General features: G+C 45.8%; 1 protein-coding gene across 9 annotated transcripts in view; it reads left to right on the top strand.

Moving 5' to 3' along the window:
- The window catches only part of ENTPD4 (ectonucleoside triphosphate diphosphohydrolase 4), a 56,157-nt gene extending 30,237 nt beyond the window's left edge, over positions 1-25,920 (top strand). For 8 of the 9 annotated variants that reach the window (XM_060155676.1, XM_060155678.1, XM_060155670.1 and 5 more), the window contains 4 exons: positions 847-1,171; positions 2,855-2,940; positions 3,856-4,017; positions 5,205-5,710. In XM_060155676.1, coding sequence (XP_060011659.1) covers positions 847-1,171; positions 2,855-2,940; positions 3,856-4,017; positions 5,205-5,433 — 802 coding nt within the window. In that variant the 3' untranslated portion in view covers positions 5,434-5,710. Of the gene's footprint in view, positions 1-846; positions 1,172-2,854; positions 2,941-3,855; positions 4,018-5,204; positions 5,711-25,810 lie in introns of those variants that run through there. The other variant, XM_060155679.1, reaches the window with a different exon arrangement.
- The last annotated feature ends 234 nt before the right edge of the window (positions 25,921-26,154 follow it).

Genomic DNA, 26,154 nt, shown 5'->3' with positions numbered 1-26,154 from the left:
TAATTTTTCCCAACTTGTTTTTCTTTTAATCTTGCTAACACCTAATTTGACGATCTGCCTTTATTATATTTTTCTAAGCCATCTAACCTTAGCTTTAACAGCACCAGCGACTTCTTGTCACGGTCACATTTCTCTGTATATAATTAAAATCACAAGCACTAGTGGCAGAAACGGGGCTGGGAACAGCACAGTGGTGGGCGTTGGACTGCAGTGAGCAGGACGCTGGGAGGAGCTTCTTAACCGCGGACCCTCAGCAGCCGTGGACACCAGCCTGCGTCACAGGGCACGGAAAGCGTCAGTAATCTGACCAAGTCATAGTTTCACTGGACCCCGTTCAGCTGTCTGCTGTACGCACATGTGTATCATCGGTATCCAGGAGGGGCTTGAGTCCGTGTTTTCCCAACTTAATTTTTCCGGAACCCTTTTTTTTTTTTTTTTTTAAGAAGATGTTGGGGGTAGGAATTTATTAATTTATTAATTTATTTTTGGCTGTGTTGGGTCTTCCTTTCTGTGCAAGGGCTTTCTCTAGTTGTGGCAAATGGGGGCCACTCCTCATCACGGTGTGCGGGCCTCTCACTATCGCAGCCTCTCTTGTGGCGGAGCACAGGCTCCAGACGCGCAGGCTCAGTAGTTGTGGCTCACGGGCCTAGTTGCTCCGCGGCATGTGGGATCCTCCCAGACCATGGCTCGAACCCGTGTCCCCTGCATTAGCAGGCAGATTCTCAACCACTGCGCCACCCTTTTGTGTTCCATAGGGCAGAGTTTGAGAAACACTGACTTGCAGCCACTTTCTTCTTCACACAGTTTTCTGTTGGTCTCGTGATGAAGTTTCTCTTTGCCCTGTAGGCTCCTGGGGAAACAGACTGGGCTGACTCCTGATACTCCGTACCTGGACCCCTGCCTACCCCTGGACATTAAAGATGAAATCCAGCAGAATGGACAGACACTGTACCTGCGGGGGACGGGAGCCTTTGACCTGTGCCGAGAGACCATCCAGCCTTTCATGAACAAAACAAACGAGACGCAGACCTCCCTCAATGGGGTCTACCAGCCCCCGATTCACTTCCAGAACAGTGAATTCTACGGCTTTTCCGAATTCTACTACTGCACTGAGGATGTGCTACGGATGGGGGGAGACTACAGCGCTGCCGCGTTTACGAGAGCTGCGAAGGTAACCACCCAGGAAGCCAGGGTAGATGGCGACGGGCCCAAGTCCAGAGCAGGGCGAGGGGGAGGGCGAAGGCTGTGTGCAGCACCTCGGCAGCCCTGCTCCCTTGGTTGGGCCGGAGGAATCGTCACAGCAGAAGCAGAAAGTCCCCTGTGAGACTGCACTGGCCATCAGTGGCTTCCAGATGACAGTCTTTTATGTGTAATAGTGTAATTCTGATCTGACAGTTCCTCGCAGCTTCCGACCCTTTGTTTTCAGGACCCCTTCTCTCTTGTTCTCCCTGCCTCCCTGACCCTTTCCTAGGCTCTCGGCCTTGGTGATCCCATACTTCCTCCCTTGGTCCTCTGACCTTCAGGCTCTTGGATGGTCTCATCCGTGTTCGTGGTTTGCTGCTGCCTCCCAGGAGGAGGCTCTGCATCTGCCTGCCTAGCGCCTGCTAGATTTCACGACGGCAGACAACCCCCCTTTCTCTCCATTCTGTTCTGCTATGTTGTCTCGGTCATGGCATCACTAAACCATCTAGTTCCCCTCCCCCAAACCCAGGAGGTACAGACTTCTCCCTGTCACTCCTCCATCCCTCGCTGTACACCCCATAATAGCAGTCATCGAGCGTGTCATTGTATGTCATACATTTTCTCAGAGCCCTGCTCTCCCTACTATCTGTCCTACCCTCGCCGTCCCAGCCCTGGCCGCTCTCTGTCACCTGCACTATGCAGGGGCCTCCCCGTGGTCCTTCTGCATCTGGCCCCCCTCTGTGGTTCATCCTCCACACCACTCCCAAGTGTTCTGTCTGAAACCCAAGTGCAGCCACCTGCTCTCCTATTGAAAGTCTTCAGTGGCTTTCTCTTGCTTCCAGGATGAATTTCAAATGCTTTAGTGTGTCCTTCCCACGCTGTTGCCTCATCTCCCCACCTAGCACTTGATACTCTAATCGTATCAGACATCTGTTCATTTCCCTCCCATCTGTGCTCCCTCCCATCTTGTCTTCGTCCGTCGTGTTTCCTCTGCCTGACATGCATCCTCGCCCTCTCACCCCAGGCTGAGTGCCATTCTCTGTATCCCCTGTTGTGAGTTTCACTGCCCCTGTGAGCCTCAATGTCTTCATCCTTTAAATAGAGGTTGGAATAGCAGCTGTGTCAAGGAGTTGTTTGAAGCATTACATTTAGAGAAGGTGCCAACACAGGGTTCAGTAAATGTTAGCTGTTAATGTAAACATTACAGATAACTTCAGGAAAAGGTGGCACCTCTTTCCCTTCTCTTGAAGACAAAGCCTCTCGTAATCATCTTTGTGTTCCCAGAACCTTGCACCATATAGCCACAGACACAGGTGTTCAGTCTGAACTGGCTGAAGGACCGCTTCACTTTTCCAAAAGTCTGTGCCTGTCACATGCAGTCATTGCGGGGAGAAACTTAGCAGCTTTGAGGAGGTCGGTTGTGGGCAGCGAGATTCTCTTTAACAATAACTTTGGCTGAATCTTAAGACAAAGAACAAGCATTGTCTCAGCTCATCAGTAAGCATTCACAAAGTGTTTGTGTGTCTCGTCCTCATGGGTCACAGACACAAGCTTGTGTCTCCTAATTGGAAGGATATGTTTGTTATGAATATGAATTTGGTAAAAACTTTTAAAGTGAAAAAACTTTAATAAACCTTTCCTAGTGATTTCTTTGGGGTGAAATTTCTTTCAGGATTATTGCGCAACGAAGTGGTCAATCTTGCGGGAACGCTTTGACCGAGGACTGTATGCCTCTCACGCCGACCTCCACAGGCTCAAGTAAGTCATAGACAGCTGAGCCCAGGGTGTGTTGAAGAAACTGTGTGTCCATTCTTGGCCATACCATGGTCCCAATCTACCTTTCTGTCCTCATCAGTCCCTACTCCTCCTCATCTCCTCCAGGCTCCTTTCAGACCAATGGCAAATACTCGTGCTCAAACGTATCTTGCAGTTTGGGGCTCAGTTTTGCTCTTCCTTCCACCTGGAATTCCCCTGGGCATGCTCTCCTCGTTGATGTCCTGCCCAGACCTCAGAGGTCAGGTGCTGTCCCTTCCGAGTCTTCCTCTGTCCACTTGGCTAGGCTCCGTCCCTCTCTGCGAGTCTCCAGAGCGCTCATTACATCCCTCTTGTGGCGTTTATCATATTCTGTGTTTATAGTTACTTGTAGCTTTTAAAAAATCCTCTTTCATTATAAGTCATTTAAGCACACTGGCTATCTTATTATTTATTATGATGTCTTATTACTTGCTTAGCCCAGTGCTTTGCAAAAAGCAACCCTCTGATAAATATTTAGAATCATAGATTATCAGAGCTGAAAAGGACCCGCCTATCTTCTCATTTTATAATAAAGAAACTGAGGTCCAGAGAAGGTGGAACTTGCTCAGTATTTATTGAGAACTGAATTGAGTAAGTGATGGAAGGCCTGAGGGGAAAAATCTCCCGCGGCCACGTATTAAATTACACGGAGACCACGCTTCATGAGCAGATTGATTTTAACAGGTGAATGGTGTGGGACAGAGGGCGTAAAGCAAGCACGTCAGCTGGAGATGCGTACGGATGGTTTCGCCCTCAGAGCACAGGCCTCGTGAAGCCTGTGCAGCCCCGTTGTTCACAGAGGGCAAGGCCGACTCCACGAACGTGCTTTTGGACCCACCCGGTGACTCAGTGGCACTCACACGTCTGTGCTGTTTGTAGGTATCAGTGCTTCAAATCCGCCTGGATGTTTGAGGTGTTCCACAGGGGCTTCTCATTTCCCGTCAACTACAAAAATTTGAAGACAGCTTTGCAAGTGTACGACAAGGAGGTTCAGTGGACCCTTGGAGCAATCCTCTACAGGACCCGCTTTTTACCCTTAAGGTATGGCTGCGAATTTGGTCACGAGAATCCAACAGAAGATGCTTCCCTGCATCCGGGCGTCGTGGGCAGTGGGTGTGGCTGTTTGGGGTGTTGTTGGCGCTGGCTGTGGGCAGCATGGGAGAGTCAGGGAGGTCTGACTTGGTCTTCCCCACCGGAGCCTCCTCCCTTCCCAGCCCACCATCCCAGCAAAGGCGCCACAAAAGTGCTTATTCTCAGCTGCCTGTTCCCTAGCCCCTGCACGGAAGGGTCCATTCCAGGGTCCTTAACCTTTATGGCCTTGGACCCCTTGTCAAAATCTTGTTTTTAATGCCTAATATAAATACATAGGCTATAGAGGAAACCATTGTATTGCAGTACCTTTATCAAAGTATTACAGAAGACAAATTTGTGATACAGTGGTATACGTTCTTCTTTATTAAATAGCAAGACCTGGCAGCAGAATTCGTACTTCCTGTCAGTTCAGTGTAATGATGCCTGTTGATGATATTTTGAGGCACCTGCAAAACCCCACAGTGTGATGTAAAAGATCTGTGAGTTCCTCTAGGAACAGAGTCACTGTTCTGCTGATACTACAGTAGCGATAGTTTTTTGTCTGCATTCATGTTCAGTGAAAATACTGCATTACAACCAGAGATGGGTAAAATAAAGGTGCGCCTTTTTCCCACTCGAGTTCACAGACTTAGCTGTCAGTTGACCGCCCCCCATAAGAACCCTGGTTCACTAACAAATGAGGTGTTAGCTGTTTTTGTTTTTGTTTTTTCCCTTCATTTAATTAAGCATCTCCCAGCAGCACGTTTAGCTGGGTTAACTGCAAAACGTGTGAGTAGTGGGTGTTGCTGATCATAGACGTGTGGTTTGATTCCACATTAGCTTCTGTGTGTTAGTGAAACACTCACAGTTCTAACTTTCTCTGATTTTTGTTACCCAAAGTATAATGCTGGTAACAGCTACAGACTTAAGAATACCCTTTCACAGGTTATCGTGTTCATACTTACAGCTACCCTCTGCTGGGCCACAGTATCCTACATTTTAGAGGAGGGGAAACTGAGTCTGGGAGACGGAGGTTCCAGCTTCCGTCTGCAGAGCTGAGTCCTAAACCAGGCCCCTCCCACCCCACCCTGCGCATCATTACGTCACACTTCCCGCCTGCCTCGTTCTCACGTTTGTTCTTGTTCCCGTGTGGGCAGAGATATCCAGCAGGAGACCTTCCGGGCCAGCCACGCGCACTGGCGGGGCTTCTCCTTTGTGTACAATCACTACCTGTTCTCGGGCTGCTTCCTGGTGGTCCTGCTCGCCATCCTCCTCTACCTGCTGCGGCTGCGGCGCATTCACAGGCGGGCCCCGCGCAGTGGCTCGGCCGCCACCGTCTGGCTGGAGGACGGCCTTCCGTCCCAGAAGATCGCCAGCACCTTATGAACCAGAGTTCGAGCCCCAGAAAGACTCTAACGGAAAAGCCATTTTCGCCTCAGGGTTTCTCCTCTTCATTCTCATTTGTTTTGTTTTTCCTTTCCCTTTTCGTTCCTTGAAACAAAACCAAAACCCACTGTTCGTAAACTCTGCTGTCCTAGAAGCATTGCATTTAGCCGTTCTGTGTCCAGCTTTAAGTTGCGGAATAGGGAAAAGGGAACATCACTTCATTTTTGCTGCACAGGATATCTGCCAAAAATTACTAAGATTTTTGGTTGTTCTCTAAGGTATATTTGATTTTAAACAGATGCACTTTAATATTGGAGGGAAACGGCAGGCTTTTCTCTGTCAGGGGAGGTGGGACCGAGGGGTGACGCGTTCACAGAACCAGAACACATACCGACTGGACTGATCATCCCCTTTTCCTCTCTGTCTTGAAAGCGCTAACCTAAAGAGGGAGATGTTTAGTTTTATTTATTGTTCAGGGCTGTTGCTGTGTGTTTTCTTTGCAGGTTAAAAAAATCAGAACTGTTTCTATCCAAAATAGAGAGGTATAGGCACCAAGAGGTAACAGTTTTTAAAATTGATAGTGAAGAGACCTGAAAAATGTGAAATGATAACCAGAGCGCTGTGTGTGTGTGAGGGTGAGAGTGTGTGTGTGTGTGAGGGTGAGGGTGGTGTGTCTGAGAGTGAGAGTGTGTGCGCGTGTCTGTGTATGAAACCCACTGATGGGAGAGAGTGAGGGAGTGCAGTGCTCTCACTTTTAAAAGCACACACTTCAGAATGCACTGTTTCATTTCATTTAGAAGAATCATTCCCCGTTACTGTTACTTCTTCTGACCACAGGTAGTTACTTTCTTCATGCCATCTTTCGGCGGCCTTAGAACACTACGTTTCTGAGTTGGAAAATTCATAGTTCACTGGTTTCGGTGTTGTTAGAACTGGAGCTGGTGCTTGTCAACAGGCACGTCCTTATTTCTCAGTAGCTCGTTTGTGCTTGTTTAATTGTGCTCCGGTTTCTTCCATCTTCAAGTCGGTATCCCCCTGCCCTCGTAGTTCAGAGACCTAGCTTACTGTCGCGGTTGAGGCTGTGCTGGCAGGGCCACTGTAAATCCAAATGAAGAGAAGAACTGAACACGAGAAATCAACTCACATTTTGAAGAAAACACGTTTGACATTTTAAACAAAAACCTAAAAAGGACAACTGGATTGGCGTGTATGAGATCAGTGGGTTTTCACCTATTTGTTTAGTTTAGAAGCTTTGGGAATTCTCATACATAGTTTTTTAGGCGATGGTGTGTGTGTGTGTGTGTGTGTGTGTGTGTGTGTGTGTGTGTGTGTGTGTGTGTGTGTGTGTGTGTGTGTGTGTGTGTGTGTGTGTGTGTGTGTGTGTGTGTGTGTGCGCACAAGCTATTTCTTAACTCCAGAACAGCTAGATTCGTCTAGTTGGTAACAAATGTATATTTCGAGAATCATCAACTGCTTTTTGTAAAAAATCAATGATGAGAGAAAGAATTCAGGTACTGAAGCCCTTATTTAATTCAGAAAAAAATTTTAGATTTTCATCTCGTCCATTAATTACTTAAAAATGTGGCATACAAGTATATTGATGACTTAAAAGATTACAGATTTATGAAAGAAAAGCAAATCCTGTGATTCTGCTCTTCAAAGTGAATATTCTAACAACGGACAAATTATTGGTAGAAAGTTTGCCTCTCAAATATAAAGAAGGTTAGGGGAGCTGTATGGTGGTATAGCATCTGATGTGTAGAGAGACTTGTTTCAGAGAGGGTGGAGACAGATGTCTCTCGAAAAATCCAGCTTCTGAAATGCTGGTCTCCAGCTATTTAAATGCTTGGTCCCTGGTAAACACTGTTCCTTTTCAAGACGCAGCCACACACGAGCTGTGTCATGGGTACCCCAGGGGCATAGTGAACTGGCGTGCTCCTCCTGCCTCGTGCCTCTTAAAGGAGGCTTGCCCTGCGGACTGTGGGTGGCATTAGTGGTGAAGAAGTAAGTTTACATGTTAGCTTTTCTGCCGCCAGCCATTTGGAGTAGTAAGGCCCTGACCTGCAGAATGCCTAGAATAGGTGATTTGGCCTTTCAAATCAAGGCAAGGATAAGCTAGCATAGGCACAGATCTAAACAGGCCTAAATTAAGACCTCCTACGATAAATAGCCACTTTTTAAATAAAGGATGCTAACGTGGTCCAGCTCTGTACCATTTGGGGAGCACAGTAGAGACCAGCATGGAGGATCCAAGCCTGAGCATCCAACTGCAAGGACCTAACTCACTCTCCAAAAGAAGTCCCCAGATTGGGGTTCCAAGGCCCAGCGGCCTCGTACTTTGCACCATTCGGTGCCGTGTCCCGTGCCAAAGAACTCCCGGAGCAGGCCTGGCAAACTTGTCCACAGGGAAAATCTAGGAGACCCTTGAGCTAAGAATGGTTTTTCAATTTTGAAAGGGTCATTAAAGAAAAAAAAAGTGACGGATACACAACAGAGACTGCACGTGGCCTGTAGAGCCTCAGATATTTACTAAGTGTCCCTTTACAGAAGACATCTGCTGACCCTGCGTGGAGAGTCCCGTTCAAGAACAGATATACAGCCGTGTCCTCTTCATTCAGGAAGGTAGTTACCACCCGTGAGCACAAAAAGAGGGGCAAGAGAAGTGACCAAACTTCAATCTCAAAATAGTTGTTTATGCACCAGAATTTCACTTACCTTTTCCTCTAGATTCTTTTCAAGATCGGTTTTCTAATAAACCAAGTAGCATACTCCTCCTTCCCCCCGCCCAAATTTAAAACATGCTGTTCAGGAGGGCTCACAGTGTTGTGTTGAGATGTCTGCAGTCATGAGAAGGGCTCAGTAGCTTCTCTCCACCCAGCACCAGGGACGAGAAGACGGCCAGGAACTCTCAGCGATGCAGGCGCAGGCAGGGGTGAGAGGCAAGCACCGGAGGGGCTTAACTCAGGAAGCAAAGAATATCAATTAAGGGCTGGCCAAGAAGGCCGTAAACTCTGAGCACTTTTAGCAACAGAAAGCAAGAGAAATTGGACTGGTGGGAACTTGCTAAAAGCCTCGCAAAGAGCAAAGTTCTGTGTTAACTCTTGGTGGAAAGAATCCTCCAGTAAACACTTCTGTTCCATCGTCATATCTGTGCTGCTCCTTTCTGAACCTCCAGAGGATGGTCTCGAAGATTTTACAATCCATTTAAAAGTACAGACTGATTTGTACCTGTGGTTTCTGCCCATTTTCACCCTAAACTGCTGGCTTTCTGCAGCACTCCCCACCTCGGGGGCTGGGGAGACGCTTGCTCTCCCATCATCACAGCTGTGCACCCAGGAGGGCAAGCTCTAGATTACCCAGTGTTTAAATTTGAAACTCAGGCCTACATAGAATACTTTTCCTTCTGAGAAGCATGCACCACTTAGCAAGAAACTCCAAGAGGCAAATGTGTTTTCCAAGCTTTTAAGAAAAATCAGCTTTAGAATTTTGTGTGGTAACGTGCAATGCAGCAAAACTACCTATGAGTAAATTATTTATTTATTTCTATTTCAGGGTTTTGTTTTTTTATGATTTTTATTGATTTTCCCCTTCCGTAATGAATGATGTGACCAACCAAGGCGAGTTCTTTGTTCTGTTACTAAGATGATATTTTACGTTTAGGAATTATACAAACTAAGGGAGCATCTTTAAATGTTTTTTATTTAAGTGATGTTTTCCATTCAAAGAATAATTATCTTCGGGAGATGGTTGTGGTGTCTATCACTTTCTATATTTGGCAACCTCACATGGCCACACTCCACACGGATGAGTGTCGAGAATAAAAAGTTCATTCGATGGCCCGCAGACTGTGTGTGAACTTGCTTTCTTAGGATTTAAAGAGATTTCTCTCTGATGTTTGAATCATGTTACCTGTTAGAATGCTTAGTTGAACTTGAACCTACATTCAGTAAAATAAATTGTCTGAGTCTGACTGTGCACTCCATGCCTTTGCTGTATCTGGCGTGCGTGTAGTGAAGCTCTGCTGTGTGCGGGTTTCCCTGTGTGCAGGGAAACCAAGCATTTCACAAGGAGAAATATATACCATGGCGTAATAGCAACCCCTTCATCAACAATAAAGGCCATCCCGAGACTATGGTTTTTAAGGTTATCATTTAAAAGTACCCGTTAACTATATATACACCTACAAGGAAAAGAAAAGAAATTATCCAACCTTACGTATTTTGTCTTATAAATAGTAAAATCATTGCTGCCAGTTTTGCAATTAGATCTAAGCTTAAAGCCGTTGGTTTATTTCTAGAGAAACATGAATCCCGTTGTTCATGTTGCTAACAACTGTTAGACGCTGCCCCTCTTCTTCAGCTATTTGAGAATATATAAATAGAGCTTTTCCTGCAGGAGGAGGGGCCTGAGCCATAACCTGAAAATAGATGATAGAGACAGATGGAAAGGGAAGGGGACTGGCTGTTAAGAACAACAAAAATAGGGGCTTCCCTGGTGGCGCAGTGGTTGAGAGTCCGCCTGGCAACGCAGGGGACACGGGTTCGTGCCCTGGTTCGGGAAGATCCCACATGCCGCAGAGCGGCTGGGCCCATGAACCATGGCCGAGGCCACAACAGTGAGAGGCCCGCGTGCTGCAAAAAAAAAAAAAAAAACAAAAAAACGGGAATGTGGGCGTATGGTGAGCGCAGGAGTGCAGAGCCCCAGCCTGTGACCACGGAAAGGAAAGAAGAATAATGTTAAAACCTGCTTAAATAATTTTTGAGGCAGTGCAATAAATATAGGCCTCTGTGTCTAAGGGTAAATACATTAAAATATACCAAAGGCATCTAAAGATGTCTACATTTTATTCCACATCTTAGGGAAGACGTGAAGTACCTGCTTCCAGTGGTTGCCCCTGTTAACATCTGCAAGGCAGCAGTTCTGGGTTTTGGTTTGTTTTTCATCTGTTTCCATTTGCCCCATGAGTCTGGAATGCACAAGTGGATCTTTTTTTTCCTGAGATCCCGAAATGCTAATAGTTTGCACAGAGGGGTTTGCGGTGCTCTCACTGGCCTGGGAGCAGGGAAGTGAACGTCATCTCTGTCCCAGACAGACTGTCTTCTTATGGAAAGTCATCAAAGGCACAGGAGCACCCTTTGCAACGTGCAGATTGGGGATTTGCCTGGAGCTGAGCGTCCCACCAAGGAAACGCTACACCCTGAAGGGTCCTCCCAGCCCCATCTCGTCTGGGAGCCTGATGGCCTCAGCCTGTGATCTGCTGCCTCTTAACAAAGGAGAGTTGATTGATCTGTTGCGTTTTCCTTTGTCCTCAGCAAGCTTAGCTCCCCCTCCTGCTTTCTGTTAACACTTCCATTGAGGCTGAAGAGCTGGCTTGGCCTTCCATCTCCGCCATCACCCTTGATCCCGTTTGGCAGGTGGATTGCATCTGGGCTCCAGACTTCACGGCCACTTAACCATTTCTGTCAACAGCCCCGTTGTGTGTCAGAGACCCAAACAAGAAGCCCAAACAAGAAAGGCCGGCCTTAAGATTTCCACCCTGAGAAAACTGCTGAAAGCTTCTCACAGAACGTGGTGGTGATGAACACAGAAGACGGGCTTCTTGTATAAACACAGAAACTCGAGGGAAAAGGAGATTTTTTTTTTTTTCTCCTGAAAAAAGGAGAAGGGGGAAAAGTTGGTCTGTGGCCAGGTCACCAGAAGACAGAGTGCATTCCTAATTCCCAGGGTGGGACGTACTCTTTCACTGTATTATTTCTGTAAGAGTCCCAGGCTGGCTCTTCTCGCTGTCCCTCCAGGTTTATAACTGGTAATTTTGATACCACCTTCCACCCTTTTCGTGATAATCAGAGTTTGAAGTGGGCCATTTTGGAAGGACTAATCATCCTCTTCTTGCCTGTGATTGCACATGACTTAAACTCCAGGAACCAGACTCAGCACTTTCTCCTAAGAGTCCATCTTCTCCACGTGGCACAAGCTTGTTTTATTACCTAGATTTTAAATTCAAAAAGATTGAGACACTTCAACGTTCAATGGGCTCCACCCAGCCTTGTAAAATTCTTTATTTGGGTCATGGCAGCAAAACAGAATTTTCTGGAAGTTCCTGGCCATTCTCCGTAACGTTCAAATTACATTTTAAAATCCTCTTCAGCTTTCTGTGGCCCTGTTGTCCATCGGTCTGTCTGTTCCATCCCTGAATCCCTTTGAACATGGATCATGACATTTATAACTAATCCAACAAAGAAAACACCACATAGCGCCCAGTGTTTCATAAATATCTGTAGTCTAATAAAAAAAAAAGCTAGTTGCTTTGTCAAGTTACTAACTCTTTAGGTCCCGAGGGTTTGGGAAACACATATTTTACAAATCTTTTATTCTCAATCTTCTCTCTTCTTTCCAGATGGCAGAGTTTTGTGCAGATTTAAAACCATGTGCAGTGTGGTGTGAAGGGTGGGTGGAATCCCAGGCCTCTCTCTCTCTTCCCTTTCACCATAAAGTTTGTCAAGGGAGTGAAGCATTTTAAAGCTTTATGTAGAAAAACTTAGGAGAACCAAATTTACTTCAAGTGGTTTCCTTACTTCTTAACCATTTAGTCTGGGGAAAAAAAAGGAAAAAGAACGCCCCCAATTAGGTATTGATGTGTAGAGGCAAAACAAGATGGGGATTTTCTCCAAGCCCAGCTTGGAGGAAATAATCTCTGTATATGATCTTATTCTAAGCATAGCTTCAGAATTTTTTTTCCTTCTAAATCGTCCTAAAGTTAGTCACCTTTTAAACCCCACCCCCAAAAGCACCAAATGCAGGGAGAGGGGAAGGATGGATTTAGCTGCATCAAAAGTAACAGTTTCTGTTAACAGCCATCACAGTCAAAGCTAACAGGTGGCAGACCAAGATGGTATTTGCAGTGACTAAAATTGAAAAGGGATTAATATATGTTATGCAAGGTTTCTTGTAAATCAGCCAGAAAGAGGAAATCCAAAAGAAAAATGGGCTATGGGAGGAGTTCCCTGGCGGTCCAGTGGTTACGACTAGGCTCTTTCACTGCCGGGGCCCCAGGTTCAATCAGTCCCTGGTCAGGGAACTAAGATCCTGCAAGCCAAGCAGTGCAGCCAAAAAAGAAAAACAGAAAAATGGATTGTGGGTGATCCACAGAAGGGTGAGCCTGAATGACTAACAAGAAGGAAGAAACTGAAGGAGCCAGAGATGTGCAAATGGAAATAAAGAGCTGCCACCTCGCACCCTGGAACTGACAAACTTCAAGTGTCGGCAGTGACGTGGGGACAGTCGCCTCAGTATTGCTGGTCGTGGCGGAAACTACTTCAGGTGCTCTGGGAAGCAAGCTGGCAGCACTTTAAAGTTAGCTGTGCACACTTCCAAGACCTAGCATTCCCCAGAGACATTTCTACCTGGGCCCACGAGGGAACTCCAGGAGGATGCTCTCAGCAGTGTTATTTAAGTAAAAGGTGGCAGGTGTGTGCTGTGAGCACTGTGCAGCCGTTAGAAACAACGCGAGGCAAGTACAGCAGGGTGGGTGGGTCTTAAAGACAGTGCTGAATACTGAAGAAAGATATGAGATTGGTAGCATAATGCCATTTATGGAAATGGGAGGCCCACAACACTGTATGTCTTAACGAGGGTGTGCATGTTTCGACTATTATACACTGAAGTGGATGTGATGGGGGACACAGATGGGCTATGAAAGGAGGACAACAGAAAAAACTGGTCTCCTTGCGAGGCAAGACTCTACAATGGAGGAAAGACTGTCTCTTCACTAAATGGTGCTGGGAAAACTGGACAGCTACATGTAAAAAAAAATGAAATTAGAACATTCTTAAACACCATACACAAAAATAAAATCAAGATGGATTAAAGACCTAAATGTAAGACCAGATGCTATAAAAACTCTTAGAGGAAAACATAGGCAGAACACTCTGACATAAATTGCAGCAATATCTTTTTTGATCCATCTCCTAGAGTAATGGAAATTAAAACAAAAATAAACAAATCGTATCTAATTAAACTCAAAAACTTTTGCACAGCAAAGGAAACCATAAAACTAAAAGACAACCCACAGAATGGGAGAAAATATTTGCAAATGATGAGACTGACGAGGGATTAATCCCCCAAATTTACAAACAGCTCATGTGGCTCATTATCAAAAAAAAACAACCCAATCAATAAATGATTACCAGGGGGAAGGGTGGAGGGGAGGGATAGTTAGGGAGTTTGGGGTTGACATGTACACACTTCTGTATTTAAAATGGATAAACAACAGGGACCTACTGTAGAGCACAGGGAACTCTGCTCAATATTCTGTAACAACCTAAATGGGAAAAGAATTTGAAAAAGAACAGATACATGTATATGTATAACTGAATCACTTTGCTATGCATCTGAAACTAACACAACATTTTAATCAACAGTACTCCAATATAAAATAAAAAGTTAAAAAAATAATAACGGGCAGAAGACCTAAATAGACATTTTTCCAAAGAAGACATACAAATGGCCAAGAGGCACATGAAAAGACGCTCAACATCACTAATTATTAGAGAAATGGAAATCAAAACTACAATGAGGTATCACCTCACACCAGTCAGAATGGCCATCATCAAAAAGTCTGCAAATAATAAATGCTGGAGAGGGTGTGGAGGAAAGGGAACCCTCCTACACTGTTGGTGGGAATGTAAGTTCGTGCAGCCACTATGGAGAACAGTATGGAGGTCCTTAAAAAACTAAAAATAGAGCTACCATATGATCCAGCAATCCCTCTCCTGGGCATATAGCTGGAGAAAAACATGGTTTGAAAGGATATATGCACCTCAGTGTTCATTGCCCCACTCTTTACAATAGCCAAGACATGGAAGCAACCTAAATGTCCATCGACAGATGAATGGATGAAGATGTGGTATATATACACAATGGAATATTACCCAGCTAATTAAAAAGAATGAAATAATGCCATTTACACCAACATGGATGGACCTGGAGACTATCATACTAAGGGAAGTAAGTCAGACAAAGACAAATATCATACGATATTGCTTATATGTGGAATCTTAAAAAAGGTGATACAAATGAACTTGTTTACAAAACAGAAACAGACTCACAGACCTAGAGAATGAACTTACGGTTAGCAGGGGAGAAGCGGAGGGAGGGATAGATTGGGAGTTTGGGATTGACACACACCGCTATATTTAAAACAGAAAACCAACGAGGACCTACTGTAGAGCACAGGGAACTCTGCTCAATATTCTGTAACAACCTAAATGGGACAAGAATTTGAAAAAGAATAGATACAGGTATAGGTATAACTGAATCACTTTGCTGTACACCCGAAACTAACACCACACTGCTAATCAGCTGCGTTCCAATCGAAAATAAAAATTAAAAAAAGAAAAACTGGGCTTCTGGTTTTAGGCTGGCCAACCACACCCACTTGCCCAGGTCTGCCCTGGTTCTCACATCCCAGTGAAGCCTCAGTTCCGGCCCGCACGGATCGTTCTTGCCCCATCCCTACCCAGTCTCTTCAACGTGACAGCTGTGAAAAACGCAATTCCTATCATGACCTTTGTTTGGCAAAACCCATCCAGTTGGCTATTTCACTCCAAGAAAGAACCAAAGTGTTTAAAATGGCCCGGAAGGCCCTACGCAATATGCCTCCGCCGACTCCACACCTCTCTCACCACATCTATTTCTCTCCCCACTCACTGCTCCAGCCCCACTGGCCTCAGGACCTTCCCTGACTTCCTGTCCCATGGATGCCCACCTGGCCACCTACTTAAAGCTGACACTTCTACCCCTCCTCAGCACTCTCCGTGCCCCTTACCCTGCTCTAATTTCTCCCCAAGGTACTACCTCCTAGCTTATTCTTTATTCATTATATTCTTTGGGAGGTCTTTACCGGAATGTAATCCACAGGGGCAGGAGGGTCTCGTGTGTTTCTTTCGGTGTTGGATCCCCAGTGTCCGGCACAGGGTCTGATACACAAAAAAAGGCTCAATAAACATTTGTGGGATGAAGGAAAAGAAGATCCCTGCAGGAAGGGGTAACAATGGGCTAAGAACTGAGGGGTGTGTATGCTTAACTCTACCCTCTGTCCCTGGGGCATGGGGGAGGGAAACCAGGCTCAAAGGACTTCCTTTACTGGACAGAATCATCCTAATAGCATCAGATTATGATATGCCAGACAGGCTGCACTTCATCACCTCACGTAATCCTGAAGACAACATCTTGAGGAGATGCATTTATTATTCTCACTTTATAGGGTGCGGAAGCACACATGGAGAGGTGATATCACTTGCCCACAGCTACACAGCGAGCCAGTGGTGGGGCTGGGCCTTGGCGTCGAGCAGCCTGGCTCCAGTCTACTCCAGAGCTGGCTGTCCGGTACGGCAGCTGCCGGCCGCAGGAAATGTGGCCAGTCCTAAGTGAGATGGGCTGCAAAGTACACACCAGATTTCAAAGACTTTGTATCCCCCGCAAAATAAAGAAAATATCTCAATCTGTATTGGTTACATAAGACATAATATATTTGGGCTATACTGAGTTAAATAAAATAGTAGATTAATGTCACATGTTTCTTTTTACCTCTTTGATGTGGACACTAGAAACTTGCAAATTACTTGCGTGCTCACGTTTTATTTCCATTGGACAGCGCTGCTCTAAGTCCTTGCTTCTCAAAGCATGGTCCCCGGACCAGCAGCATCAGTAGGACCGGGGCCCGATAGAAGCTCTGAATCTCAGGACTGGTCTCAGACCTCCTGAAGCGGACTCTTCATCTCACACCATCTCCAGGTCAGTCCGAATTCACACTGAAAGTTAAGCAGTGCTGCTCTAGACCAGGAATCAGCAGAATTGTTCTCCAAAGGGCCAGACAGGAAATATTTTAGCTTCACAGCCCATATGACTTCTGTCCAAAACTGACTTCACTCTGCTTTTGTAGTGTGAAATGTGTCATAGACAACACGTAAATGCATAGGTGTGGTTTTGTTCCGATAAAACAATTTTTCTTTACAGAAGGTGGGTGGCAGGCCAATCCCATGGGCAGTGTCTTCCAACCCCTCCTCTAGACCACTACACTATGCTGGGCCTCATATTAGGGAGGGTCATCCGACCTCCAGATACCATCCTCCGCCTTTCATTTCCTTCTGCTCGAGAGTTACCACTATTTCTGCTTCCTAGCAGCTGTTACTTAGATGCCGCCTAGCATCCTTCCCAGACCTCCTTCCTCTGAGCACTACCTGGTAACTCAGACCAGAAACCTGCATGTCATTCTAGACTTCTTTCTTATCACCCTCTCTCTCCATATAATAATCACCAATCAAGTATCAGACTCATCGTTTTTCTTGGATATAAGTTTCCAGGCGCAGCCTCGGTCATCCTATCTCGATAGCTTCCCCTGAGAGCTCGATAAGGGGCCCCATGGGCAGGTCTGGGGCATCCCTCCAGCGCAGGAACTGAAGTCCACCTGCTGTCCAGCTGCAGAAAGAGATGTCGCCACCTGGTGGCTGCTCTAACCCTCATTTCTCTCCTCGCTCTCGCTCTCTGTTGCTCTCTCAGGACCTGAACTGCCCGTCTGAAGAAGCAACGTATCCTTTGCAACAGAATCACAAGCTAAAACTACTCATTTTATCAGTGTAAGTCCAGAAAGGTCACGTGAATTGTACAAAGTGAGAGAGATCTAAGTCCACTGTTAGTGGGAAACCAGAGGTGCTCCCTGGATAACACACCTGTGTCTCCCCGGGTCCCACCTCTGGGAGTTTCCACTGCTCGCTCACCAGAGCAGAGGGTGGCCTGAGGCCTGGAGAGCTGAGGTCTAGCAGGACAGACTCACCCCTCACCCTCACACATGGGTCCTAAGCTGGGGTGGTGAGGCGTGAGTGGCAGGTAGTGAGAAATCCACTTCAAACCAACACATTGGAATCACAGGTAGATTAGTTTCCTGTGGCTGCCATGGCAAATTACCACACATTTGGGTAGCTTAAAACAACAGACATTTTTTTGTTGGCCTCAGTGTTCTGGAAGCCAGAAATCCAAAGGAGTCGGCAGGGCCAGGCTCCTCACTAAGGCTGTAGAGAAGAGCCTCAGTGAGAAGGAGGCCTGCCTGACCATCTGGGTCCCTGGATCCATCCGGGCTTCAATTCACTCTACGCTTGGACTCCCCCCATTTCATGAGCCGTGGTACTTCCTTTTGTGCTTAAGAGAGCTCGAGTGGATGAGCTTGCAATTTCCACTTGCAATTAAAAGAGCACTGATGACTAAAGAGTTTCCCCCTTGCAATGCAATTCTATGTAATTAAAAAAAAAATTGTTTTGTTTTCGTTTTTGGCCACGCCACTTGGTATGCGGGATCTTAGTTACCCGACCAGGGATCGAACCCATGCCCCCCGCAGTGGAAGTGTGGAGTCCTAACCACTGGACCGCCAGGGAAGTCCCTGCAATGCAATTCTGATTCTCCCTCCCCAGAATTAGGCCACACGTCACAGGTTGAGGGCACAGTCCCCCTCACAAGACGACCCTCACTTCAAACACCAGCTGCAAGTTCTGAAGTCCCCAGGCCCTTGCATTTCTGACCAACTGGCTACAAATTCTGGGCTTCTCACAATACCCTCAGGTTCAATAATTCTCTGGAATGACTCAAAGAACTAAGGAAAGCACAATACTTACAGTTACAGTTTTATTATAAAGGATACAAATCAGGACCAGACAAATGAAGAAACATATAAGGCAATGTCTGGGAAGGTCCTAAACAAGCAGCTTTCCTGTCCTCAGTACACACCACCCTCCAGGCAACTAGATGTGCATCACTAACCAGGAAGTACCACCAAGTCTTGGTGTCCAGAGGTTTTATCGGGGTTTCATTACATCAGCATGATTGGTTGAATCCTTGGCTACATAATCGGATTCAATCTCTAGCCCCTTCCTCCAGAGGTTGGGAAGTCAGACTGATATCGTGTAGCCCCAAGCCCCAATCTTCTAATCACATAACTGGTCTTTCTGGCATGGCCAGCCGCCATCCTGAAACTAGCCAGGGGCAAACCATGAGTCATTTTATTAGCATAAACTCAGGTGTGGCCGAGGGACCGACATAAACAACAAAGACACTCCTATCACTGGGGAGATTCCAAGGGTTTAGAGGCTTCCTGTCCAGAGCCAGGGACAAAGACCAGACAAATTCTTTATTAAACAATCCCTGACACACAGACTCTGAAAAAAAAAAAAAAATCTGCAGTTACCGCAATACAGCCAATCCCTGCCTAGCATCTGTACTCTCTCTCTACTCTCTCTGCTCCTCAATTAAACGGACAGAACTTTCCCTGACTTTGTAGGGAACAAGTGAATGTGTTTGTAAAAATATGAAAACTGAGAGAGGTATGAACTTCTGATTTTCCAAAAGGAGAGAAGTCAGGAACTGATGGTGAGAGAGAATGCTGGGTTGGGGAGCCATGCAGGGCAGCAGGGTCAGCTTTGTGTCTGCTCTCAGGACTCCCTGGCCTCGGAGAAATCCAGCCATTCATTCCACAAATATTGATTAAACAAATGTATTGAAATAGCAGTGGAAAGAAAACAAGGAAAATAAAAAAGCAAGCTCTGCTGCTGTGGAGCTTACATTCCAATGGAGAAGAAAACAAATGAATAACGTACCACAGTATGCTCCAAGGTTTAAAGGCTAAATGTAGAAATAAAACATGGAGAAGGTGTATAGGAAATGCCAGAGGGGTGGGGGATGGAAGTGAAAATATTACAGTCAAGAAAGTTCTCCCAGAGAAGATGGCATTGGAGCAAAGTCTAAAAGGAGGCAAGGAGACCCAGGGAAAGACAGTTCTAGCACAAGGAAACCTGTGCAAAGGCCCTGGGGCAGGAGCAGGCCTGGGGCATTTGAGGAACAGCAGTGGGACTGGAGCAGAGAGATCAAAGGGGAGACAAGGTCAGAGAGGCATGGGGTTGGTGGGCAGAGGGTCTGTTTTTATGCCAGTACCATACTGTTTTGATTCTTATAGATTTGTGGTTTTAAATTAGGGAACATGATGACTCCAGCTTTGTTATTCTTTCTCAAGATTGCTTTGGCTATTGGGGGTTTGTTGTGGTTCAACACAAATTTTAGGATTGTCCTGTCTCTGTGAAAAATTCCATTGGAATTTCAATAGGGATTGCATTGAATCTGTAGATTGCTTTGGGTAGTATGGAAATCTTAACAATATTAATTCTTCAATTCATGACCATGGAATATCTTTCCATTTATTTGTGTCATTTTCAGTTTCTTTCATCAATGTCTTAGAGTTGTCACCCTAGTATTTTCTGTTTCATTCTACTGGATTTCTTTTTTTTTAATGATAGTTATGACACACTAAATTGATTTTATGACCAATTAACATATGGTAACCTAAGAAGGAGCCTGCTCTGCTACTATGTAATGATGATGATAATGATATCATCTCATGTTTCTCAAGTGCTCACCAGAGGGCGGAAGAGTGGTAAAGACCCCAGGCTCCGGACTTAAACCACCAGGTTTATTCTGACTCAGCCATTTCTGAGCTATTTGACTTTGAATAGGTTCCTTGTATCAGCAATGACCCAATACAGCTACCACTAACAGACACCCCCCAAATCTTTGCTTAAACAAAATCGAAGTGTTTTTCCTCTCACATTTAAAAGCAGTTTAGAGGTGAGCAGCCTAGGTTGCTTCCTTCAGGTTCTCTCCTCCACCATTCCTAGAGTGTGGCCCTCATCTCTATGATCCAAAATGGTTGCTAGAGCTCCAGCCTTCACATCCAGATCCCAAGCTGCAGAATGGAGAAAATGAAGAGGGACACTCTCCTTTCCCTTTAAGGAGACTTCCAAAGGAAATGCCTTGCAAACTTCTGCTTTCATCTCATTGGCCAGAACTTAGTTGTGTGGCTGTGCTTATCTGCAAAGGAAGGTGGGAAATGTAGTATTTTCACCAGGTAGCATTCTACCACTTAAAAAGGATGGTTTCTGTTCATTTGAGAAAGGGAGTATGGATGTTTAAGTCTCTGCCAAATAAGCTCTGTGTGCCTCAGCTCCTGGGCTGTGGTAAGAACTTTGGCTTTCACCCTCGAGGCGACGGGAAGCCAGCGCAAGATGCTGAACAGAGGAGTGACAGGATCTGAATGATATTTTAAAAGCATTACTTGGCCTGTGGGCTCAAAAACTGACTGTTGGGGCCAAGCCAGCAGCAAAGGGATCAGCTGGGCTATTTCAATCGTCTAAATGAGAGGTGACAAGTAGAGGAGGTGAAGAGTGATCAGTTTCTGGAGATCCAGAGAAGGCAAGCAGGACTTGGAGTGAATTTGGGGGTTAAAAGGAAAAGAGACATGGGCAGATTTGGGGAGACGATCAGGAGCATAGTTTGGGACACAACCCAGTTGAGGTGTCACTTGGATACCCAGTGGTGAGGTGTACACAGGAGTCTGATGAGTTTTGGAGAGGGCCAGGCTACTGATATACATTCTAGAATGGGCAGCATATAGAAGTAGTTAAGGCGAGGAGCCTGGATGGGATCCCCCAAATCTGAGCCCTGGAGCCCTCCAAGGACATTAAGCATTAAGAGGTTGGAGAGAGACAGGCAGGCAAGTCATTACCATTAAAAAAAAGGGTGGGGGAGGGTTTCCCTGGTGGCGCAGTGGTTGAGAGTCCGCCTGCCGATGCAGGGGACACGGGTTTGTGCCCCGGTCCGGGAGGATCCCACACGCTGCGGAGCGGCTGGGCCCGTGAGCCATGGCCGCTGAGCCTGCGCGTCCGAAGCCATGGCCGCTGAGCCTGCGCGTCCGAAGCCATGGCCGCTGAGCCTGCGCGTCCGAAGCCTGTGCTCCACAACGGGAGAGGCTGCAACAGTGAGAGGCCCGCGTACCGCAAACAAACAAAAGGGTGGGGGGGGGGTAGTGTTTACGTTCAGCGCAGGGAGGCAGTTTGGGGAAGGAGCCTGTGGGTTGTGGGGATGTTTCTGGGATGCCAGTAATATTCCAGTTCTTGAGTTGGATGGTAATTATATGGGTGTTTGCTTTGTATTAGTTATTATGTTCATATTTATATTTTATGTACTTTTGTGTATAAAATATAAATTCTTAACTAGGTTATATTCCATAATTTGAAAAGTTTTCAGATGATAGATAGATAAATAGATATATAGGTAGGCAGATAGATATTGGACTAATAAGGAAAAACTAGGAGAATGAGACTGAATGGCCATCAATTATTTATATTGAGCCATAGGGAGCTGCATTTTCTTTTTTATCTTTCTTTTTTTTTTTTTGTTTCTTTTCTTCCAACAGCTCAGGAGCTCGAGGGATCCTTTAAAGGAAAATAATTCCAATTCCCAAGGTAGAAACTGCAAGGAGTGAGGGGCCATGTTCAAAGACTGGTGCTGCGCTGGCTTAAGCATCTCTGCTATGGTCTCTTAGCAACCAAGGAGGGCAGTAGCAGGAGACGGGCCTCTGACTTCACTGATTTTCCTTGTGTTGCTCCTCCACCAAGATTCAGAGAAAGAAGAACAAGTAGCCTTTGTTATCTAATTCAACCCCTCGTTTCCTGAGGAGAAAACCTGAGGCTGGGGTCCCGGAGCTCTCCGCCGTACACGTCCATCAGCCTGGAGGAAGTGCTTTGGCTGCTGCTGGCACATCGCCAGCTCCAGAGAATACAAACAAAAAGGAAAATAAGACCTTAGTTTGATTATGAAAATAGTTTGACCTCGTGAACCCCCGAAAGGGTCTTGGGAACCCCCAGGGGTCCCCAGCCCACACTCTGAGAAACACAGCTAGCCTAGAGCACTAGTGGCCAGTTGGGGGATGGGTGTCACCTGGAGGAAAGGTAGGGCAGTGACCTGGGGAAGGTGGTGTTGGGGAGACACAACACTCTTCCCACATCTTTAGGGTGCCTCGATTTACTGGGCAGATCCCTTTGGTGGGAGGGCAGCGGGGGCTCAGAGTAACCCGCGGAATGTAACTGTGCGTCAGAGAAGATGGAGACAAGACCCCCAGGGTCACGGTGTTACCAAAGCCAGCTGCGGCCAGGAGGCTGTCTTAGTCATCTCGGGCTTCTGTAACAAAATACCACAGACTGGGGTCTTAAACGACAGGTATTTACCTCTCAGAGTTCTGGAGGCTGAAAGTCCAAGCTCAAGGTGCTGGCAGATTCAGTTCCTGGTGAGAACCCCCTTCCTGGCGAGCAGACGGCAGCCTTCTTGCTGTCCTTAACTCGGTGGCAGGAGAAAAAGGGAGGGCTTTGGTCTTCCTTTTCTCATCAAGCCATGAACCCCACCCTGAGGGCTCCGCCCCTGTGACCTCATTGAACCCTCATCACCTCCCAAAGCCCGTCTCCAAATACCATCACACTGGGGGTTAGGCTTCAACATATGAATTTAGGGGGATGTAGTTCAGTCTGCAGCAGTGTTCCTGCCATCGTGGTGACAAGCTAGCCCTTGGGGTTTGGGCCTTTTTTCTGAACCATGTCTTCCCACCCTCCCCAGATATCTCAAACACGCAACTGCCCTTGCGGGCTCTTGGGGACCTTCTCCCCAGGGGTAGGGGCTGGCGACAGCAGGATTCTCACCTCCTCTCCCTCCCCTGGGGTGCTGAACTGGGTCTGGACACGCAGGAGCCTTATAAATGCCAGTGGCTGGAATGGAACGGAGTCAGGCTGTGTCCTCAGCCAACCCTGAGCAACCTGGGCAGGCCACTCTGAGCTCTCCAGGAGCCAGCAGGGCTTTGCTGGGCTGTGGCCGGAGGAGGGGCCCTGCCAGATGCCAGCCCATCGTGGGGCAGAAGAGCTCCCATTTCTGTCTGGCCCTTCCCCTCCCTGTTTTAGCTGCATTATTTTATTTTATTTTTTTATTTTTTTTAGCTGCATTTTTGAGACAAAGTGGTCTGAGCTGGCAGAAGCCAGGTGTCTGGGAATGAGATTTGGACCAATTTTTTTTTTTTACTTTTTTTTTCCTCTAAATGACTGTGTGAGGTGAAAGTCTCCATCTTCTCTCAGTAGGAGACTTTCGGGTGGAGGGGGCATGTGGGAAGTGAGGGGGGGAGCAAAATTATAACGTGGGAGAAGCTGGTCTTCAGAACCTGTCACCCCATATTCTGTGGCTTTGCCAAATTCCCAGGATCCAGTCTATGCGCAGCCCTACCCCACCTGTTCCCAGGTGTCCCGGGCTCCTCCCTGAACAAGGATTAAGCTGGTTTCCCAGGTCTGTGTCTTTCTCTTGCCACTTCCACCTGGACAAAGAATGATTATTCATCCTAGAAAATAGATTATATGAATGAAATTATACTTTAAAAATATAAAACCAGTATATGGATAGAAAACTATGGATGTCTGGATCTGAGAAAGCCAGGACAGGAGGGCCTGATAGATATCCAGCCAACACAGAACCACCAGAATATGTGAATATGTGCACCCTGGAGAAAAGGCAGAGTTATCCCAGCCACTCCTGACAATTGTGCTTTCTGAGCAGATGTGTGACTCCAGGGCTCAGAAGACCTCAATCTGGATCCCGTTTCAGCGCTGCTGCTAACCTGCCGAGGGGTGGTGATCCCATTGACAGCTCTCTGGGTTTTTGGTTCCATGTCTGAAATCAAGATGCTTGGGCCAGATGTTCTCTAAAACCCTTTGGGTTTACAACTTGGCGCTGGAGAGTGCAAATGCTCAAGGCGGTGCGAGATGTGAACCACTAGGGGGCGCTGCCTCCTAAGAGGAAGCAGAAGGTGTTCCCTACCTTCTTGCCTATAAAGTGTCCACATTCGTTAAAAGTGGTGGTGATGCACAGATCAGTGGAACAGAATAGACAGCCTAGAAATAAACCCATGCACTTATGGTCAATTAATCTATGACAAAGGAGGCAAGAATATACAACGGATAAAAGACAGTCTCTTCAACAAATGATGCTGGGAAAACTGGACAACTACATGTAAAAGAATGAAATTCGAACATTTTCTCATACCATATACAAAAATAAACTCAAAATTGATTAAAGACCTTAATGTGAGACCATAAACCATTAAACTCCTAGAAGACAACATACGTGGAACCCTCTCTGACATAAATAGTAGCAATATTTCTTTGGATCTCTCTCCTAAGGCAAAGGAAACAAAGGCAAAAAAAATAAATAAATGGGACGTAATTAAACTTAAAATCTTTTGTAGAGCAAAGGAAACCACCCAAAAACTGAAAGACAACCTACTGAATGGGAGAAAATATTTGCAAATAATATGGCTGATAAAGAATGAATATCCAAAACATATAAACAGCTCATACAAAATCAAACAAACAAACAACCCGATTAAAAAATGATCAGAAGACCTGAAGAGTCTTCTTTGTTCCAAAGAAGACATACAGATGGCCAACAGGCACATGAAAAGATACTCAACATCCCTAATCATCAGGGAAATGCAAATCAAAACCACAATGAGATATCACCTGTCAGAATGGCTATCATAAAAAAAAAACACAAATAACAAATACCGGCTAGGATGCGGAGAAAAGGGAGCCCTTGTACGCTGTGGATGGGAATGTAAATTGGTACAACCACTGTGGAAAACAGTATGGAGGTTCCTCCAAAAACTAAAAATAGAACTACTGTATGATCCAGCAATTTCACTCCTGGGTATATATCTGAAGAAAACAAAAACACTAATTTAAAAAGACACATGCACCCCAATGTTCATAGCAGCATTATTTACAATTGCCAAGATACGGAAGCAACCTAAGTGCCATCAGCAGATGAATGGATAGAGAAGATGTGGCATATATAAATAAATCTCTCCCTCCCTCTCTCTGTCTCTCTCTCTGTCTCTCTCTGTCTCTCTGTCTCTCTGTCTCTCTGTCTCTCTCTCTCTCTCTCTCTCTCTCTCTCTCCATATATATATATATATGGAATGGAATACTACTACATATAATGGAATACTACTCAACCAAAATATAGAACAAAATTTTGCGATTTGCAACAACAAGGATAAACTTGGAAGGTATTATGCTTAGTGAAATAAGTCAGACAGAGAAAAACAAATACTGTGTGATATCACTTATATGTGGAATCTAAAAAATAAAACAAACTAGTGAATATAACAAAACAGAAGCAGACTCACAGATACAGAGAGCAAACTAGTGGTTACCAGTGGGGAGAGGAAAGGGGGGAGGGGCAAGATAGGGGTAAGGGGTTAAGAGGTACAAACCGCTACGTATAAAATAAATAAGCTACAAGGATATATTGTACCACACAGGGAATATAGCCAGTCTTTTATACTAACTATAGGTGGAGTATAATCTTTAAAAATTGTGAGTCACTATGTTGTACACCTGAAACCTATATAATATTGTAAATCAACCATACCTTAATTAATTAACTAATTTATTTACATATTTTTCAGCCATGCCGTGGGGGCTTGTGGGGATCTTAGTTCGCCGACCAGGGATCAAACCTGTGCCCTTGGCAGTGAAAGTGCAGAGTCCTAACCACTGGACCACCAGGGAATTTCCTATACCACATCTTAATTTTAAAAAATAAAATAAAACAAATGTGGTTGTGATGGAACACTGCAGATTTCCGAACGTGAGAAAGCCAGATAGTAGGGCCTGATAGATAGCTGGCCAAGATAGGACCACTGGAATACGTGAAATATTTGACCAACCTGACTGCTTTAGCCACGATCTCCTCCTGAAGGGCCAGGTCCAGACCCATTGACACACATTCCAAATCACTTTCCCAAATGGC

The sequence above is a fragment of the Lagenorhynchus albirostris genome, chromosome 7 (genome assembly GCF_949774975.1).
Source record: "Lagenorhynchus albirostris chromosome 7, mLagAlb1.1, whole genome shotgun sequence".
Classification (NCBI taxonomy): Eukaryota; Metazoa; Chordata; class Mammalia; order Artiodactyla; family Delphinidae; genus Lagenorhynchus; species Lagenorhynchus albirostris.
This window is presented reverse-complemented; position numbering and strand designations above follow the sequence as displayed.